We start from the raw sequence: 20292 nt of genomic DNA on the forward strand, positions 1-20292 counted from the left end.
CATTTGTGTTTTTTTTGTTTGTGCAATAAAGTTTAAATAAATAAATAATATTCATGTAACGCGATAACGAATTCTACGTGAACGAAACCGCGGGCAATACCTATTATAGTAACAACAAAATAACAATTTTCTATTGCTATTAATTTAAAACACGCTTTAGGAATTTTTTTGATGGACCGTAGACGCAGTCAAGGGCACCCCGCTCCCCACTACCGTTGTTCGCTGCCTCCTGCCACAGCGCGCGGCGCGCGCAAACTTGCCGCGCGTTTGAAACGTAACGTATTTATATAAGCAACGAATGCATACATATCAGTAATGAGTGTCGCCGTGATTTTATATTTCTAAATTTTTGTTTAGTAACTGAGATCATTGTTGATGATCGATTATTATTAACTCTACAAACTTTAATTCAATATTAGCTATACTGCTTAACCTGAAATCAATATCTAGACAAGCACATTGTCTACATGTCTAACTTTTTACTAGAATACTAAGTTGATCGATAATATCGTAATTTTGCAATATCAGCAACTCTAATTCTATATTTACAAAATAACTCGTGTTTTTACGTTTACCAGAAAGCAGCTGTTCCAGATTTCTAAAAACTGAAAATTGTACATAAATTGAAGTGTTATTCGATATGCTAAAGTTTTCTGTAACTTTAATTCTATATTTACTTAGTTATTAGCAAAAATTAAAATATTTAAATATAACCGAAAGCTCAACCTTAAAGTTTCTAACTTTTTACCAAAGTATTATTTAACACACTCCCAATGACATATCAAAAAAGAAAAAACTTTAATATTATCGAAACCCATTTTTGTTCAACCGCTGGTCTATTTTGGTACGGAACCCTAAAAAGAATAGTACCACTACGCGAAGCCCATCACAGACGGAGCGGTAATATACCAAAAGATATCTTATAACAAGGCATCTTATTTTTAGCCCCTAAATTAAATTGGAAACGTGACTTCTTGGTAACTCCAGATACATTTTTGGTTACTTCAGGGTAACTTCGGTCTAGTAGTACTTAATTAGCCCAACTACTATTCGTGGGTCTCGGCACTCCCGACTCCTCATTACCCGAACCGCTAGTGGTAAGGCAAGTTTTAATTGTGAAACTTGACTCTGTCTTGCGCTTATTGCCCGACTGTGATCGGATCGAGAGCCACGTGTATCCTTTAGGTGCTATAGTTTGGCAAGGGACTGTCTCATTTCAAACAATTTTTGTCAGAATCATACAGTTTTTGTCTTACGCTAGTACTTATTTAGGTACTTAGTACTTACTGCTGTGGCGCAGCGAACGGAAGTGGATCTGTGTCTTATGCTAGTACTTACTTACTGCTGTGGCGCAGCGAACGGAAGTGGATCTGTGTCTTATGCTAGTACTTACTTACTGCTGTGGCGCAGCGAACCGAAGTGGATCTGTGTCTTATGCTAGTACTTACTTACTGCTGTGGCGCATCGAACCGAAGTGGATCTTTCAGTGCCGGATTAAGACATTTTGGTGCCCTAAGCATTTCTAGACCATGGTGCCCCCTCATCAAGATTACATTGAATTTTCTTGGTAAATTGAGTGACGTTTATTGCCGCATTACTGCTGAGAATAGAATATTCAATCCGTCAGACCATTTTATCACGGAAATTGACAGTACTGCAGCAGTAATGTTTAAGGTCCGACCGAGATCTCGGTCTCGGTCTCGGTCTCGGCATTCTCGGCCAAAAATCGGGCCGAGATCTCGGTCTCGGCTCTCGGCCAGAATGGGCCGAGATTCTTGCCGAGACCGAGAATGAGCTATCATTGGTGAATTTGAATTTTCCGCGCAGGATCCCCGGGGTCTAAGCCACTCGTTGATTGCATCGCCCGGTTGGTGTGACGTTTTTTGTGATTTAAATTGGTTTCATAGTATAAGTGTTGGGATCGGATAGGCGCGGTTGCAAGTAATGACTTGTTCATTTGGTTTTTTTCGTTTTGTGATAGTTGTTATTGATGAATAAATGGGTGTATATTGTTATCGGGATGTAACTTAGATTAACTTGTTGTGAGTGGAAGATGACACTGGACATTTTGATACTAAATATATTTGTGTCAAAGGGAAAAAGCAAAGCAGTAGGTAAGTACAAAACGACACCTGCGGCGGATATGTTGTGTTACAATATAGAACTCTTTATTTTGATTATTGTTATTTTACCTCTTTTTGTGCACATCCGTACTGTAAAACCGGCCAAGTGCGTGTCGGACCACGCATAAGGGAAGGTTCCGTACCTTCATATAATACAAAAAAGCCGTACAAGCAAAAGAGCGTATGTTAGTGGCACTTTTGTCGTTTTAATAAGAAGATCAGTTTTTTTATAACTCTTCCATATTCAAAATAATTTTCCTGAAAAATTATTTGCTTATTTCTAAATATTTAATAATCATTTTTTTAATGGTTTTGCTCTCCCGGTTCAAAAGTTAGAGGGGATCACACAATTTTTTTTTAAATCGATTATTGTCAAAAGTATTTATTTAATAAAAAAAAAAACGTTTTAGCAACCTTTCTGTATTTTTAAAGACCTATCTAATGATGAGCCACATAATTTTTTTTTACTTTTTGTTACATTTATACGGAGTATATATTTGAAAATATATTTTACATTATTTTTTTCGAAACTAAAAGCGACTTACATAATACATCTACACCTACGTTCCAACTTTGGTTATAAAATATACCGTATAGTTTTTGAGTAAAATGGCTGTGACATACGCACAGACCGACAGACATAGGACATGACGTAACTACAAGGGTTCAATTTTTGCCATTATGGCTACAGAACCCTAAAAATACTGTTTAATAGCGCTAGGAATTGATTATGATAACTTTTTTCTGATAAATCGTCGAATTTCGATTATAAAAACAATTTTAGTGCAAAATTCGTATTTTTTTTCTCTATTTTATAAATTCTCGGTCTCGGTCTCGGTCTCGGCCGAGAATCCCATTGAATCTCGGTCTCGGTCTCGGCCGAGACAAAAAAAGCGTTCTCGGTCGGACCTTAGTAATGTTCCAACAGTAGGTAAGGTCAAGTGTTAGCAAATTCGATTTTTTCGATTTCGAGATTTTTTCGAATTTGGACCTAAAAATACGTGTAATCAGAGTTTGCTTCATTCCAGGTGTGCATAAATGTTTCCTCTTTTTCAGTTTTTTTTGCTTATAAATCGAAAACGGTACGGCCGACGGAAAATTTGTTCTAATTACGAGTATTATTAAAATTGATATCTGAGGATCTGAAATGTAATTTAACTATGTTCTTGCAATAAAATATATGGATTGATTGATTGATTGATTTAAGGTACCTTAATATGTATTCGTAGTAAATTGTAAAAAAAAGTCGACATTTATTTTATTTTATTTTTTTTATACTACGTCGGTGGCAAACAAGCATACGGCCCGCCTGATAGTAAGCAGTCTCCGTAGCCTATGTACGCCTGCAACTCCAGAGGAGTTACATGCGCGTTGCCGACCCTAAACCCCCCCCCCCCCCCCCCCCCCCCCCCCCCCCCCCCGTTGAGTCAAAAAATCGTTGAGTTTGAGTTGTATTTTTGGTAAAATCATGTTAATAATCCGAAAACGCTTTCTTACCAGTTTTTGATCCACCAAGTGCTATTGTAATTGACAGTGGGTTCCTTCTACATCGAGTGGTTTGGCAATCCAAAGGACAAAGTTATCTCCTAAGGATCGCAAAATGTATGCACACCTCCTGGTATAGAGCAAACTCGGATTACACGCATTTAGGACCAAATAAATGTATTAAAACAATTTCCAGCTTGCTGGGAATTAATTCCTCAAAACGCTATTTTTGGATCTAATTTGATTGGCCTAAATCGTGTAAGTTTAGATCAGTGTTTTTAAAGGCAAAGTCTAAGGCTGAACGCGCGGAGCGTTCGATCGGTGGTTACGGATGAGGCCAAAGGTCGAGCTGGAAGAAAGCAACGCTTGAATTTGACCAATGGCGAGGCTGGACGTCCGGAGCGTCCGATTGCGGCGCGTTATCATATAATACAACCAATGGCGAGGTGTGAGCGGCAGCCCAGCTGCGAGAGAGGACAGCATGGATTTGGATTCATGGCCAATTGAAAGTGAGAAGTGAGGCAGTTTGCATAAAATAGAAGGCCTGGCGTCGCATAAGACCTAACGCCGAACTGCAAAAAGAGTGGCTTGAAATCGAACCTATGTAATCACGGTCCTCCTACTGCTCGGCCCTTGGCTTAACTCGAAAGCGCAACTTGATAAGATGCTTTTGTTTTTCGGCCTTCGCAGGGCCCTTTATTACACTTTGACAATTAGGTCGCAGGATCGTGGCTCTGCAGCAACTCGGCCTGGCCGACACATCTGGTGTGCAAGAGAGCAAAATACGCTACAAAATCGGTAATCTACGTCGAGAAAATCGGTTGGCCACAAGCCCGACGGTAAGATTTTTTGGCCATGCGCTTTGATGGCCTCCGCGTAAGGTTGGAGATTTGCTTACGTGTCCTCACTCTCTTACGATCCTTCGTTATTAGATGGGTACTTGCACACGTATCAAAAAGTTTCGTGTACATAAGTACTACACTACGACTGCGATGCTGATGCAGCCTGCGCGTTTTTTTTTCCTACTATTTTGGTGCCCCCCTACACGTGGTGCCCTAAGCAAGTGCTTATTTTGCTTAATGGTTAATCCGGCACTGGGATCTTTGTTTTACGCTAGTACTTACTGCTGTGGCGCAGCGAACCGAAGTGGATCTTTGTCTTATGCTAGTACTTACTTACTTACTGCTGTGGCGCAGCGAACGGAAGTGGATCTTGGCCTCCAACACTAAGACCGCCATGCTTCTGTGTCCAAAGCCTTTTCTGTCCAGTCGACGGCGCCGAGTTCGCTAAGGTATTTTTGCATTTACACTAGCACCCAAATAATGAATAAGTCTAATTTTTTTTCTTTTTTTCTGACAATAGATTCGGTTTGCCAGACTGGAGTAAAATAGACATGTAAGTATTATTCATAAGAGAGGGCGCGAAATAACTGAACTGTCAAAATTCTCAAAAAACGGCCTCCTAACGTGGTAGTAACCCTGCGTCCGAATCAGGAGGCTCCAGGTTCAAATGCTGTTATATATATCTGTGTGGTTAATAGATATTAATAGGTTTTTTAATGTTGTGTACTTTCCGTGCTTCACTCGCTTATGGCCCCGGCGGAAGACCAGCGTTGGCCCACCCAGGCTAGCACCATGCTGAGTCGGGACCATTTCGTGGCTAATATGTTTATAAGTTTCTTTTTGTTCCTCTTTCTATCTGTATATTTTTGCCATAAATAAACTATTTATATTTCTAGATATTTGTTCCTGAGTTATGGATTTTTAATGAGAAATAATTAAATTACCTTCACGAAGAACTCGCATTCTTACATGCCGGCAACGCACTTGTAATTCCTGGGAGGGCCGATCCAAGATGATAATTGTTGTTAGAAAATGATAATCGTAACTTGAATAATGTATACAATTAGATACGTGACATTTCGTAGCGTCTGTTCATCCTGATAAAAAATTTATTTTCGTTTGTCGTTTGTCTATGTACAATTGTCATCTTGGCGAGCCCCCACGTGTGCAGGTCTCCATGGATGACGGTAATTGCTTACCACCAGGCGATTCGTCTGCTTTTTTGCCTCCTATATCAGAAAAAAGTAAGTGCTCGCGATAAATCCCAGTTTATTAAATAATAAAAAAACTAATTTGCTTTTCAATTCCCCCCAAGTCAGCCAACACAAGGTACATCAAGTTCTTTTTTCGAAATTTACCGCGAATTTCCCTCACTTCTCCCGGTTAGTTTGGGTTTTCGTGACTCGCTGATTAAAAAAGTTCATCAACGCATCTCTTTTTAGTTTTTTCCAGCAAACGCCTTTCTCCGCCGCCAACTTTGGTAATAAAAAGTTAGTAAAAGTTAGACACAGATTAGAGAATACTAACAAGAATAGATACGCTGTTATGAAGTATCGATCTCAGCAAAGCTTAAAAGACATCGCAGAATTATAATATAGGTACCTAATAATGCAAAAAAATGTTCAACGCATTATTTAAAGAAAGAGACTGCATACCAGCTGCTGCACATTTGGTGATGGCTAACTTAAGACATGTCAATAATTAATTAGGTACAGTCAAAAGATTTAATTGGTGACCCGTTTCGTACCTTGTCACAGTAACAACATGAAAATCGCCAGAGACCTTATACTATTGTCACTGTGACAAGGTACGAGTACGAAATCGGTCACAAATTAAATCTTTTGACTGTACCTCACATCAGGTTAGACTACCTACGTCTAAGGACCTAATATTTAGCAGTTTTTTCTCTGTCCACCTTTAGCTGAAATTGCTTTGACAAAACGTCTTATGTGTCTTGGATCAACGCGTTAAATTCTATAAACTTATCGTTATACGTGTTGATGATATGGTGCTGTCACATATACATTTGAAATTTTTTTTGAGAGCGTCTTTATACGTATGTCCCCTAGGTGGGGCAGAGGGCGTCCACAGCGCGCCGCCATCTCGTTCTGTCTTCTGCTGCATGCTTCGCCTCAGGCCATGATAGCCCGATTGCTGTCAACTCGGATCCTCTCGTTGCTTGCCAAGGGATGTGTTCGGTTTTTTTTGGAGTATCATATCTGTATATTTTAGGTAATCTGTGTTAAAGGCTAGAGCGAAGCAAGACCGAAGGCTCCCGTCGCCCGCATATTATATTATGAATACGTAATAAACATGTCAGGGCCAACCCTGACAAACATTATTGAGGTTAAACGTACAAAGCTTGCCGCAAATGGTGCTAGGGACAATTGCTTCCATGTGGGGTATTTTCGTGAGTTTGAATTCCAGGATCATCATCTTTTTATTATTATTATTAATTGATTTATTCACGTAAAACAATTACACAGTTACAAAGTACAATAAATGCGCCAAACTGGAGTAACCAGTTTGTTGTTGCGCCGCGCTATAATCTCACTTAATATATAAGTAAATGTTTACATTATGACTTATCTATTCTATTGTTAGTAGAAAAAAAGGAAAGCATGTATTTATGTTAGAACGATTTTATAATTTATATAATTATGTATGTATAAATATTAATATTGCTATTTTATTACATGTTTGATTCGGACATATCGTTAACTAACCTTTTTTAGGTAAGTATATTTCCAACATCTTTCTCGCGTTGTCCCGGTTTTTATGCCACTAGTTTTAACGAAAGCGACTGCCAGCTGACCTTCCAGCCCAAGGGGTAAACTAGGCCTTATTGAGATTAGTCCGGTTTCCTCACTGAAAAGCGACTGGTAAATATCAAATTATATTTCGAACATAAGTTCCGAAAACTCATTGGTACGAGCCGGGGTTTGAGCTTCGAACCCGCGCGACCTCCGGATTGCAAATCGCATGCTCTTACCCCTAGGCCACCAGCGCTTTGTTTGAATTCCAGGATGCGGAAGACAACTGACAAAGACTATTTATTGTTTAGTATCGTATACAATTTACTATAGTGTTAACCTCTTGAAAATTGCATAAAAAACCTACACTCTTGTGTACCTAACGAAACTATAATCTGGCAAACAAAGTTAGAAGAAATGGCGCGAAACTCAATATTTATATGGGAATCCGACAGTCCGTGTCTACTGTTTCGCCGATTTTTATACTGGCTTGCAGACTATAGAAAAATAAGATCAAGAAATACATTTCATGAAAACAAATGACTACTGGCGCCATTTAGCAAGCAGCTGCAGCACTACGACACTACGATCGAATGAGCAACATATGATTATTTTACGTACTATTCGGACCGCCTTCTAAAAATCAGCGCACACATGGCATTAATCATCATAAAGTTTTGCTTGTTCGTTCCGAAATTTATATACTCAGATGCAGTCCCATTTGGAAACATCCCCATGTTATTAAACCCTTAGACACCATACTAAAAACCACTACTACTACTACTACTACTAAAATCCTAAACATCCATCTCGATAACCGCGCTTGAACCCAGGCCTCTCTGCCAATTCGTCATGGCGGCCTGGGTATACGTCAAGTTGTCAGTGTCGCCCTCTCTGCGTTTTTGGCCTCTTTTCACAGCACACAGGACCTAGCCAATAAAATTTTCTGCCCATCCACTGGTAACGATTGTATTACCACTGTGAACGAGGCCAAAGACGTATGGACGCAGTCTTGTCCCGGTAGCACGCTTCTGGTGTCTCTTAAGTAGCAAAAACAGTAGGATGAGCTGCTCTGCAAGTCAACTTTAAAAGAACTCATTGACTCTACCCAGAGTCCAGCAGAGCGCGCTCGTTTGCGGAATCGGAAGCGGGATATTGGCTCCACGCATTGCCGTCAACCAACATTGGCACCCTGCTGGACAAAACAACCCTAACCCTAGCCACCTCCTTGCGATTGGGCACCAAAACCAATGAGAACCATCGCTGTCGCTGCGGCGCCATGTCCATGTGAAGCAGCCCGAAGGGATTCCATGGTCGTAAGGGTGGACGCTTGTGTGAGACGCCACCTGCGTTGACACGCTTACGCCGTCCCACCTACAGGCGACCTCCGTCAAAGCGGCCACAACGGCGGAACAATACAAGCGGCGCAAATATGCTATCCTCGGCGAGGGCTACATATTTGCGCCGTTTGGCGTCGAAACTCTGGGACCGTGGAGGCCCAGCGCGAAATCCCTGTGTAAAGAGATATCCCAGCGCCTTGTGGATACCTCTGGTGACCATAGGGCTGGCAGCTACTTCGGCCAGAGACTAAGTCTGGCCATCCAAAGGGGTAACGCTGCTAGTCTTCTGGGCACCATAACACATAGTGACGACCTGGGGAGCATTTTTTATTTATAAGTTTTTATTTTAAGTTTTATAATATAGGTAGTTTAGTTAGTTTATTTATTTGTTATTGAAGTTTACTGTATTTTATCATTTTGTGTTGTCCAAATAATTACTCATATACAATCATGTGCATTTGAATGCTCCAAATCATAATCACATAAAACTACATATAAAATTTATGTACTTATAATTTAATACCCGTTATTAGACCAGCCTGGACCTAGACCAGCTTGGACCATTCGACTCAGTTTAAAGACGTGCTGTATGAATCGTCGACGATTCCAAACTCACAAGCGGCATTGAACCTTTATGTCTAAGGAGAGACTTTGCCTCTTTATGTGTGTTCAACCGCCTGTACAATGGGCTGTGCTCTGCAGAATTGTTTGACAATGATGCCAACGGCCACTTTCTATCATCGTACCGCTCGCCGTCGGCAGGGTATACATCCTCATACCCTAAAGCCTAAATGGTCGCGCACTGTGCGGTGTAAGAGGAATTTCATCCCACGGACGCTCCGGCTGTGGAATGAGCTCTCTGCCGAGGTTTTCCCGAGAGGCTACATACAGTATGGGGTTCTTCACAAAAGGAATGTACAGGTTTTTTAAAGGGTCGGCAATGCCCATGTTACACCTTTGGAGTTGCAGACGTCCTTAGACTACGGTGACTGTTTACCATCAGATGGGCCGTATGCTTGTTTGCCACCGACTTAGTATAAACAAATACTTGTTAATTTTGATATTGTAATAAAAAATGGAATCGTAACTGTTTACAAAAATATGACACTATGTAAATATTATCGGAAAATGTGGTTTAATTTCATGACTTAAAATTCTGATAAACAGACATAGAACTTTTCGTGGCTCTTGAAAGAAGATAGTGGACGTGCCCTGTACTTCAGGCTAGCTATCTTCTTTAATAATGCTAGAAATTATCTATATATACACCGTGTTTTTTTATTTCCGTTAATTTCAAGGGTGCATCCCTGAGCTTCAATTGAGTAACTTTCTCAAAAACACCGGTATTCTAATTAACTTCATTTCGCAGATAACCAATAATTATTTTTTATCTTATAAGGCCCTTACGAGCGTGTACATTAGCCTTAGGGCCTGTTTACATATTGACAAGAGTTTAGTACGAGTTGATACATTGCCTATTAAACGTAAGTACTATCTCGGACGATCGATGTTCGAAATGACATCGATATGTCATAGTTTTTAATTGTTTCGTTGAGTTAAATGTAATGCCCATGTTACAACAACGTTATATGCATCATTTAATTACTTTTTATAAAACTTTTAAAAAAAAGTTTAAAAACAATTTTTTTTTTAATTTTAATTAAATAAAAACACGGTGTATAGATTATAGGAAATCGCGGGTTTGGTTTCCGCAACTCGGCGTAATAAATTGCGCCTCTTTTGCGTGATGGGTTTTCGGCACTACTCTAGCCAATGCCAACCCAACTCTACCAAGAAGCCTAGTAAACTCTAGATGTTGCAAACGACTTCGGAGAAAGACCCCGGCAAACCGAAGTAGTTATTATATATATGTATAAGGTTAAGATAATATCGATAACTGAAATATCGATATTTCATTTTGTCAATCACTCATTTTTGCCAAGATAAGTTCTATGTCTGCTTATAAATCATCCTGTACATTTTCGTGGCTCGTGGTTAACGCCCCTTGTCTCACAAACAATTGTCAATTCATAATGTACAAAAAATACTTATATTCAGACATATTATTATATTACATATTACAGTTCATTGTTTTACTTATGATGTGCAACAAAAGAGGACCGATTTTTTTAATTTCTATCGCTCGATTTCGTGTCTCCCTTTAATAAGATCTCCACTAGGCATTTAAATTCCACTAATAGAATTGAAAACGAGTCGTCAATACCACTAGATTCCCACTTTTGACCGCTTGTATTTCAAAAATAGCATTTCCACAGATTTTCCAGTGACGAAATCGAGCGGTCGAAATTAAAAAATCTCCTGGAGCGGTAAGTAGGTAAAATCGACGCACTGTTGCTTTCATATTTGGGCCCACCCCCATATATACCTATCGTATTATATAATTACGATATATCGTATTATATTATCGTATTATATGATTATCGTATTATATTAATCAAACCATTACGTCAAGACGTCAGGACTGAGAAACAAAAGAAAGCATATCAGGTGCGTGGTGATTGTTTATTTGATAATAAATAATTTGTTTTGTTAAGTAGTGTTTATCTCCAATTATTTTAAAACTTTTAATTCACGCCCTAACTTGACCAAATGATGGATCACAGGACCACGGACCATAACTTGTGGTCCGTCATTTTTAAGCTGTGTTAATAGTCATATAAATTAAGTATGAGTTCTTCTTTACTAATATAGTATTTATTATGTGGAAGCAGGCTTTGCATACAGTTAGGGAATGCTCCCTAAAGAAGGGAGTTGTTGTTGTTGTCTTAAGTCACCCCAGAGGTGCAGAGGGCCTTCACAAGCTCGCGCCACGCCATCCTATCTTCAGCGACCCTTTTGGCCTCGCTTCACTTCAGCCCACTTCACCCGACCGTATTACCACTCGTAGTTCACTCTCGGCGGACCGTCTAAGAGTTATTAAAACCTGATATCAGGCCTGATAAAATTTGGATGTAACTGGCACTTATGCCCGACAGGCCTTGCTACGGACTGGAAGTTCGTGGTCCAGTAAGCCCGTCTGTTATAGCTTTTAAGATCCTGCTGTGCACACTTTAGCTGTATATTGACATTCGTTTTATCAATGTGTCAAACGTCACTGTCAAAAGTGTCAAAGTCAATCAATTGTCAATTTCAGTTTATATCAGATGTTGTGCCGGATTATCCCGAAAATAAATAAAACAATCACGTTCACAAAGTAAATTAAACGAGAGGTAGTTGTAAACTGAGTGAAAGGAACAAAATCAAACTGATTTGGAAAAGTTTTAACGTTTAGTAACGTGTGTAAGAATAATGGGCCCATAACAAATGCAAGAAAAGACTAACTACCACTTTATATTCCTTTTATTAACGTAACAACACTTGTTTAAGTGGATAGAGAACTACTGAGGTAAGTTAACTACTTGTCTACTTTGTATACCCTACCCCAGCGAGACTTTGTTACGTTTTGTAAGGTTGTCCCATGATGATTACATTAACACCCATTGTGCCTATTTTGCATGAAAAACGATGAACAAACTGTCTTTCATACTCATATCAAAAAAAAAAAGGCAAGAGTGATATTATAGAGGCAGACAAAACTAAAAATATTCTCCTAGACTGTAAACAGGTAGATGTAGAAGTATACCGGAGCAGATAACTAGAAACTCCGTGAACACTAATGGAGGCAATTAGCAACCTGAACCTAATCTACTGACAATTATCTGATTCAAATTGACGTATTTTTATATTACAGCCATATATTTAAGAAAGATCCTATGCATGCATTATTGTTATGCCCTCACAGGGTCCATATGAGTATGAAAGATATTTTATTCATTGTTTTTCACGCAAAATAGGCACAATGGGTGTATAATGTAAAAAATAAAGGACAACCTTACAAAACGTAACAAAGTCTCGCTGGGGTAGGGTGGAAAATAAGAACTACTTTTGCACGGAGAAGATCATCCACTAACCTCTTAACTGATTGTCATTCAATTTTATCTCAGACTCCTGAACGGGCTTCCAACTGTTGCAACTGCTTTATGAACAAAATCCATTATTCACTAAAACATAACGACTTTGCCTAATCATTGGATTGAAGATTGGTTTTGTGAACTGAAATGTCCAAGAGGAAGTGTAAATACATAAACTGCTCAAATTCAAGCGATACTCACTCATTATTCAAATTTCCAGTAAATGACAAAGACCGCTTACGAATATGGATTAAAAATTGTGGTAAGTTCTGTTTTCATATGTTTCATAATTTAAAAATGTTTTTGGTGCAATTGAAATATTTATTTGTCTCTAGATCATCTAGTCTGTCTAACGTGTCTGTATATAGCAGTGTTCATTTGAATGAGTCACAGTTTATTTATACTAGGGTAACTTGAGTAAATAAATTTTAAATATAGGTTATAGAGAGTCATGTTTTTTTTGTGGGCTGCACTATTACTTGAGCCTCAAGCAAGTAAACAAACCAAATAGTGGCAAAAATCAATCACTTATTCTGAATGATGGACAATTAGTAGGTACCTACACTCTGCGAGGAAAATTCTTAAATCGATGTTAGAGCTTCGATTTATACTTCCAATATTCTTTAGATAATAGTCAGTGATAAATTAATGTTAAGTAATTCAGAATAGGCGGGTCCACACAGAGCGATCATACGCGCGAGGCAATTTCCTAATAATATCAATAAAATCCCAGTATGATTGACCTAAAGATATGGTGTCCCCTAATTTTCATTTTCTTATTGACTGCTATAATATAACACATAGTGTACAAAATTCACATTTGACGACTTCTTCAATATTTTTTAATTAATTTTACTTCATATTTCAGGTAACCCCAAACTAAAGAAATTGGCTCCTGAATTATTATATAATCGCTATGTTTGTGGAGATCATTTTGATCAATGCTATAAAAACACGAACAACCAGCAACCTAGATTAGTCAAGACGGCAATTCCTAGACACTATAAGGGTAAAGAATCAAATGATATCGAAAGTGAAGATGAATCAAATGAGATTGAATGTGAAAAAGAAAAATCAAATGATATCGCCGGCGAAAATGATGAAAATAAATCTGATTCTGTAGATCCAGTGCAAGGTATTTACTACTGTTTGAGATAATCAGCTCTTTGCGAATTCTTTAATTTGAATGACGATAATTTTTGAATCAAAAATCATTATTAAATTATCATATGGAATCAGTCATGTCATCAAAAAATTGTTTAAAAGTTCAAGTATTGTCCTGTATCAGTTATATGAATTGAATCTAGCAAATAATAATCGATTTCAAATTATTATTTTTCATTTTATATACAAACAGTATTCGTTAATAACAAAACGAATTAAAATAATTTACTTAATGTATTTTTTATTTCGAATGCCCCCCACTTTACCAAAAATTATGTATTTTTACAAAACCAAACCAACCAAATTGAAGACTGTTTTTATCTCTGTGACCCAATTTTTTTTTGTTGGAGATCATAAAAGTTTACTGTTTAATTTATTATTTTCAGCTACCGAAGATGTCGAAGTGGTTGAAATTCTGTGTATGGAATGTGACAAACCAATCAAAGGGTAAGCAATAAGCATCTATGTTATTTTTTTTTTGTGTTGTTCCCGTTAGTTGGTGGTGACCAACTCACTTTGGTGGTAACTAACCTAATCTAACCCTAGTGGAGTGGCGTTTTTGCCCGACAGCTTGACACAAAGGAGAATAGGTAATGTGTTTATCAGTAGTATATGTATGTATGATTGTCCTAGAGACCAAAAGTCGGTTTTGATAATTGATCTCAATACGCCCATCTGGGCGTAACTTAAAACAGCATTAAAAATAAACAATATGACAAAAAAAAAAAAAAGACGGTCTATTCTTAACCCTGCATTTGTCTGGTCAGGTTTGGGTTCCAATGGTGGTGCGTACAATGCGGTGGGCTGCGCTGTGGCCTGTGTGCCCTGCGAATGGTCCACCGTCCACACTTCCTGCTTCGATCCCCAGCCAACACCACTCCTGTGAGTACACACCGAGCTCCTAATGTACCTGTCATTATATTTAACCCTGGACTACTCTGGCCAAATTCGAGTTCCAAGTTTTGTCAGTTTGGCATTATTTGCCAAACTTTTGTCCAGGCACATCCATCTCGCCCTAAATTGCGTATGTATTGTTCACAGGAACAAATTCAAATTTTGATCTCAGCCATACAAAAGGAATTGCAACTTGTGGACTTCTTTAATTCATGCGACACAGACAAATATGTGGACCAGGTTGAGTCAGCAGAGTCAGTATTTTCTTTTTTTTATGTGTTACCGAAGCATTGTGAGGCAATATTTTCTTTACCAACTCAATAATGCTATCTAGATTTATTATACGGAATTTCAAGAAAAATTGTTCCCTGTAGACATTAACACTTCATTAAGTTATTTTTCTCTGTGACAGCTCAAATTGTTTAATATATTAAGACATTGTACCTATTTTCAGTATGGATTTGGATGTGATAGAAGAAAACCTACAAGAACCAATAGTAAAAGCGGAACCCCCTGAAGAAGAGGAAGACCCCCTGGCGGAATATTCCAACAACTCTTCCATTCTAAAACCCAATAGTATTCCAACCAACAACTATCACCCTAAAGACCGCCAACCCAACTCACAAAACTGTAGAACAAATCAGAAGTATGGCGTCGATGACTCATTAAATACCCACGATGAAAACTTTTCAGCTTTAGGTTTTAGAGAAACAGATTATCAACCTGGCGAGAAATCCTTAGGCTTGGTCAACCCTTTCGAATATCAGCGAAATTTGCAATATTTAGGTCTTGAAAAATCATTAGAGAATCAAGCAAGCCAGTCTTCAGGCGAAGACACAATCGACTATCAACCAAGCAAGGAATCTGTATGTCTCAACGAATCTACCGATTATCAAGAAAGCCAGACGCCTGAAACTCTGAACATGTTAGGCCCTGAAAATTGGATCGATTATCAACCAAGCAAGAAATCTGTATGCCATGAGTCAAGCGATCGATCAAGCCAAACGTCTGAAGGCTCAGAGTTCAGAGAGATGTTTTTGGACTTCAATGACTTTTATTGTAACTTCGGGCTCTATAGATACGATCAACCGGACATTGATGATATTCGACACTCGGCCAGCCTCAAAACGGCTCCAAAGGGCCCTGATAAAACTCCAATTCCGGATCCATCTAGCGTAGAATTAGCTGAATCTTGTTCGTTGGCTGCAGATAGAGTTCCAAATACGGATCCAACTAGTATGGAATTTTCTGGATCTCGTTCGTTCGCTACAGTTAGAGTTCCAAATACGGATCCAACTAGCATAGAATTATATGGAGCTTGTCCGTCGACTACAGATACAGTTTTAAATCCGAATCTAACTGGCATGGAGTTATCTAGATCTGGATACGAATCCGACGGATCATACATACAGTTGGAATCCCTAGTTCTAAATGACCAACATGTAAGTATTTTAAGATTTTACAATAAACTTATGTCGTTTACGGCCAAAGGGTAAGGGTATAGTTTTTTTTGTATATTGTCAATTAAGAGCATTTAATAAATTATCATTAATATGTAAGTATAGTACTCCCTTGTAAAAGATAAAATTTTGTGATTGTTTTTCATGCCAGCTTTTATGTTGTCAATTAAGAACATTAAAAAGTTTTCATTGACATCCATCCAAGTTAACTACTCCGTTGTAAATTAGAACTATTGGTGATTCTTTGTCATGCCCGTTTTTATGTCCAATTAATTAGGTAAATATTACGTTCAGGTAAAGATTAAGCACGTTTAACTATATATACGTAACCCAAAGCAATGTTTTTAAATAAAAATCGTGCTGATTCTCTCCTTTCTGACCTTTGAAAAGGCTCAGATCAGCGGCCAAGTTCACACTGCTGGACAAAATTCCTGAATCTTAAAGTGTATTTCGATTTAAGTATTTTTTATTTTACTTACAGTTGAGTGACGAGGAGCTCCACCCAGCGTGCAGCAAGCTAATTCGTGTTCAAACTTCTCCAGATAATATTGATCCCTTGATAAATACTACAATACCCCAAGCTAAACAGATCGAAAATATATCCCAGCAACCTGTTCAAGCAACTGAAGATGAACCAAACTGTACGAAAATAATCTATGAAACAAAAATTAATAAAACGCTTCCACCTCTGTGTATAGTATACTCCAAACACCAAAAACAGGCAGTTGACAATATACATCAAAAAAATTATCATTGTAGAACACAACAACCACAAATTCAAACACAAATAAAACAAAGCTGTACAGACACTATAAAACAAACACATGATCATAACAAAGAAAAAGCTGTTAACATTCTAGGAAAGCTTAAGGAAGCTCGCAATAGTTCTATGACGCAGCAACCAAAAATCTACGCTGCCTACACAAAACAAGGTTTAAAGAACACTGCAGTACCGAAGGAAAAACCTTACAAAGAGAAATCTGTAAAAAATAAAGGAGGTCCTAACAATGATCCTCTTAAAACAAAGCTACCACGACTTCTAGTAAACTTAACCAACGAAGACAAAAATTGCACAGACACTACTGAAAAACAGAATAATAAAAGTGAAACACATCGACCGCTTATTAAAGTATACTCCAAGAAACAAATCTGTAAGAATGCTATGGAACACAAAGATAAACTAAAATCAGTGAATACTATAGAAAATCTTAAGAACGATGCTAATACAACGCAAGAATCGCAAATCAAAATATACTCCAACCATGAAACGCAAAATTTTAAGAATGACACAGAGCTAAATGATGATAATAGTATTATACAGGAACGACAAATGCAAGTATATTCCACACACAAAAAGCGAAATTGTATAGACAGTACTGAACAGATACATGTTACCAAAACCCACAAAGACGGATCTACTAAAACTAATGAACAAAATAAAGATCTAAATAAAATGCAGGAGACACAAATTCTAGTATATTCCACCCACAAAGCCAGAAACAGTGAACACTACAAAACTAATGAACAAAATAAAGATCTAAATAAAATGCAGGAGACACAAATTCTAGTATATTCCACCCACAAAGCCAGAAACAGTGAACACTGCAGAAAAAGAAAGTACTCGTAATCATCATAGCATGTAAGTCAAAAAACTAATATGTACGGTCAATGTACGAAAAAAATGTACAAAAGTTAATCATATAGTTGTAGTAAAACGAAAGAAAGGCCAGACGTGATATCGAAGGTAAATAATCAAACCCGAGCGCATCAAAGCACTAAACTTAAATGGGACCAAAGAAGATTTGTATCGATGTCAGGAAGTATGAAAGTCTGCATAAAAACTGTATTATTTTTTCAAGCAAGACGTCTAAAGGCTCAGAGTTCAGAGAAAATTTAGTGGAATTCGATAACATTTACTGTAACTTCGACCTATATACATACGATCAACCGGACATCGATAATATTCGCCATTCGGCCAGCCTTAAAACGGCTTGAAAGGGCCCTGATAGAGCTCTAAGTCCGGAGCCATCTAGCGAAGAATTACCTGAATCTTGTTCGTTGGCTACAAATACGAGTGCCAAATCCGGATCCAAATTGAAAATATACTGCACACCCGACTTGTTATTTTCTATGGGAAGTTGTTGTGTTATAGTTACTTAGGAATTAAATATACATAGTGTAATAAAATTAAAATTGTAATTGTAAATAGAATCAAAATGTCGCTCACGGGCGCAAACTAACAAATTAACATAGAATTACTTTTCAACCGCTCAAAATTTTTCAATATTATTTAATAAAATAATGTGAAGGTTTATAAAAAAAGTACTTTTATTTTTCAGGTGTTCAGCCGATATAAATAATGATTTTAAAAATTAAAAAATATTCTTGCATGAGGCTAATTGGTGATTGTGATTTCAATTTCATGCCAGCTTTTATGTCCAATGAATTAAATAAAGTAAAATATTAGGTACGTTCACATAAAGACTAAGCACTTTCAACCGTGTGCATTAAGACGTAACCTATAGCAATGTTTCCTTGTAAATAAAAATCATCCTGATCCTGTCTCCTCTGACCTCTGAAAAAACTCAGATCAGTGGTCAAATTCACACTGTTGGGCAGAATCCCTGGTTCTTAAAGGTACTAATGTTTAGGTCAATGTTTTTTTTTATATTTCTAGGCGGAAAAAGAGGACTCCTGTCCACCGTGCAACAAGCGAGTCCGTGTTAAAATTAGTACAAAAATGACTTAGTGAATACTATAACAGCCCAAGCAACACAGATCGAAAATATGTCCCAGCAACCCGCTGAAGTAACATTGACAGAAGATGAAATAGTATGTACGAAAAATATTGAACCAATATTGAGTAAACCACAGCAACAGTTGTGTCGAATATACTCTAAGAATTTAAAAAACTGATCATAATAAAACCAAGCAACCAGAAGTTCAAGCACACTCCGACTACAAAAAGAAAAATTTGTATGTATACCTACTATGGAACAGAAAAATTATCATAACAAACAAAAGTCAGTTAACACTTTAGGACAGCTTAAGAATACTCGCAATAAAACGCAACAATCACCAATCATCGCCACCGACACAAAACAAGGTCTTAAGAATACTGCAGTACACAAGAAAAACATTGCAAACAAAAATCTGTAAAGACTATAAAATATCCTAACAATGATCCTCTTAAAACACAGCTACCAAAAATTTCAGTAAACTTTATACACGACAAAAAAATTCCACAGACACTACCGAAAAACAGAATAATCAACATGAAACAAAGTAACCGCTTACTCAAGTGTACTTCAAGAAACAAAGCTGTTCGAATATTATAAAATAAAAAGATAAACTTGAGTTACTTAATACTATAGGAGATTTTAAGAACGAACCTAATAAAACAAGTTGTAAGAACATTACAGAGTCTGAATATGATAATAGCACAACACAACACAGGAACGTAAGCAATATTCGACACACAAAAAGCGAAATTGTACAGACAGTTCTGAACACAGAAACGTTCCCAAAACACATATAGATATCAATAGATGAACTTAACCCAGATAGACATGAAATCTATGGAAGCTACGGAACAAAATAAAGATGAATAAAATAAAATACAGGAAACACAAATAAAGTATATTCCACTCACAAAGCCAGAAATAGTAGACACTGCAGGACAAGAAAATACTAAATATAAGAAATCACATAGTTGCAGTAAGACTAAGGAAAGGCCAGGCATGCTAGCGAAAGCAAAATATCAAACCCGAGCGCACCAAAGACAACACTAAATTAAAATGGGACCAAAGAAGATTTTTATGGTGTGAAAGGAATTTTGGCCTTAAACTATACTTTATTGTTACGGAACTGACTCATGCTAAGTGTTCATGCATTGCATGGAATATTGTAAATATTTGTTGTAAGAAATAAGGTTATCAATAGTAAGTAACGAGTTAAAATAAAGCTAAAATTTAAAACGGTTTATTTTATATGCATGTACTTTTTCTGCTTTACCTTGTCGACATATTTAATTCAGTTAGGTTAGTCAGCTGGGTGACCCTATCTACAAAATAATGCCTACATTGCTTTAACTATGTTTTCATTGTAGTTTTATACCTCTTACTGCGGCCAGGCATTCAGGCAAGTCAGATAAATAACGGTACCGCCCCTATCTTGGGGTACCGGCCCTAACTCTTGATTAATTTGCCCTTCGCGCTCGTCAGTTCCATAAGTATTTATATTTTCCGTACTTACTGTTTC

The 20292-nt window shown here is 37.5% G+C and overlaps 1 protein-coding gene across 1 annotated transcript; it reads left to right on the forward strand.

The window, feature by feature from the left end:
- Positions 1-10214: 10214 nt before the first annotated feature.
- LOC133530730 (uncharacterized) lies at positions 10215-20009 on the forward strand. Its single transcript, XM_061868764.1, has 9 exons — positions 10215-11949; positions 12548-12776; positions 13383-13649; positions 14065-14125; positions 14446-14560; positions 14720-14826; positions 15027-16014; positions 16514-18499; positions 18710-20009. The coding sequence occupies exons 2-8, from the start codon at positions 12662-12664 to the stop codon at positions 17657-17659; spliced, it is 2799 nt and encodes a 932-aa protein (XP_061724748.1). The 5' UTR covers positions 10215-11949; positions 12548-12661; the 3' UTR covers positions 17660-18499; positions 18710-20009.
- The last annotated feature ends 283 nt before the right edge of the window (positions 20010-20292 follow it).

The sequence above is a fragment of the Cydia pomonella genome, chromosome 23 (assembly GCF_033807575.1).
Source record: "Cydia pomonella isolate Wapato2018A chromosome 23, ilCydPomo1, whole genome shotgun sequence".
Classification (NCBI taxonomy): Eukaryota; Metazoa; Arthropoda; class Insecta; order Lepidoptera; family Tortricidae; genus Cydia; species Cydia pomonella.

Excerpts from the sequence above, each read along its gene's own strand:
- LOC133530730 (XM_061868764.1), top strand. The coding sequence starts at position 12,662 with ATGTCCAAGAGGAAGTGTAAATACATAAACTGCTCAAATTCAAGCGAT. Across the intron at positions 12,777-13,382 it reads AATATGGATTAAAAATTGTG|GTAACCCCAAACTAAAGAAA; the intron begins GTAAGTTCTGTT and ends TTCATATTTCAG. Across the intron at positions 14,827-15,026 it reads GACCAGGTTGAGTCAGCAGA|TATGGATTTGGATGTGATAG; the intron begins GTCAGTATTTTC and ends ACCTATTTTCAG.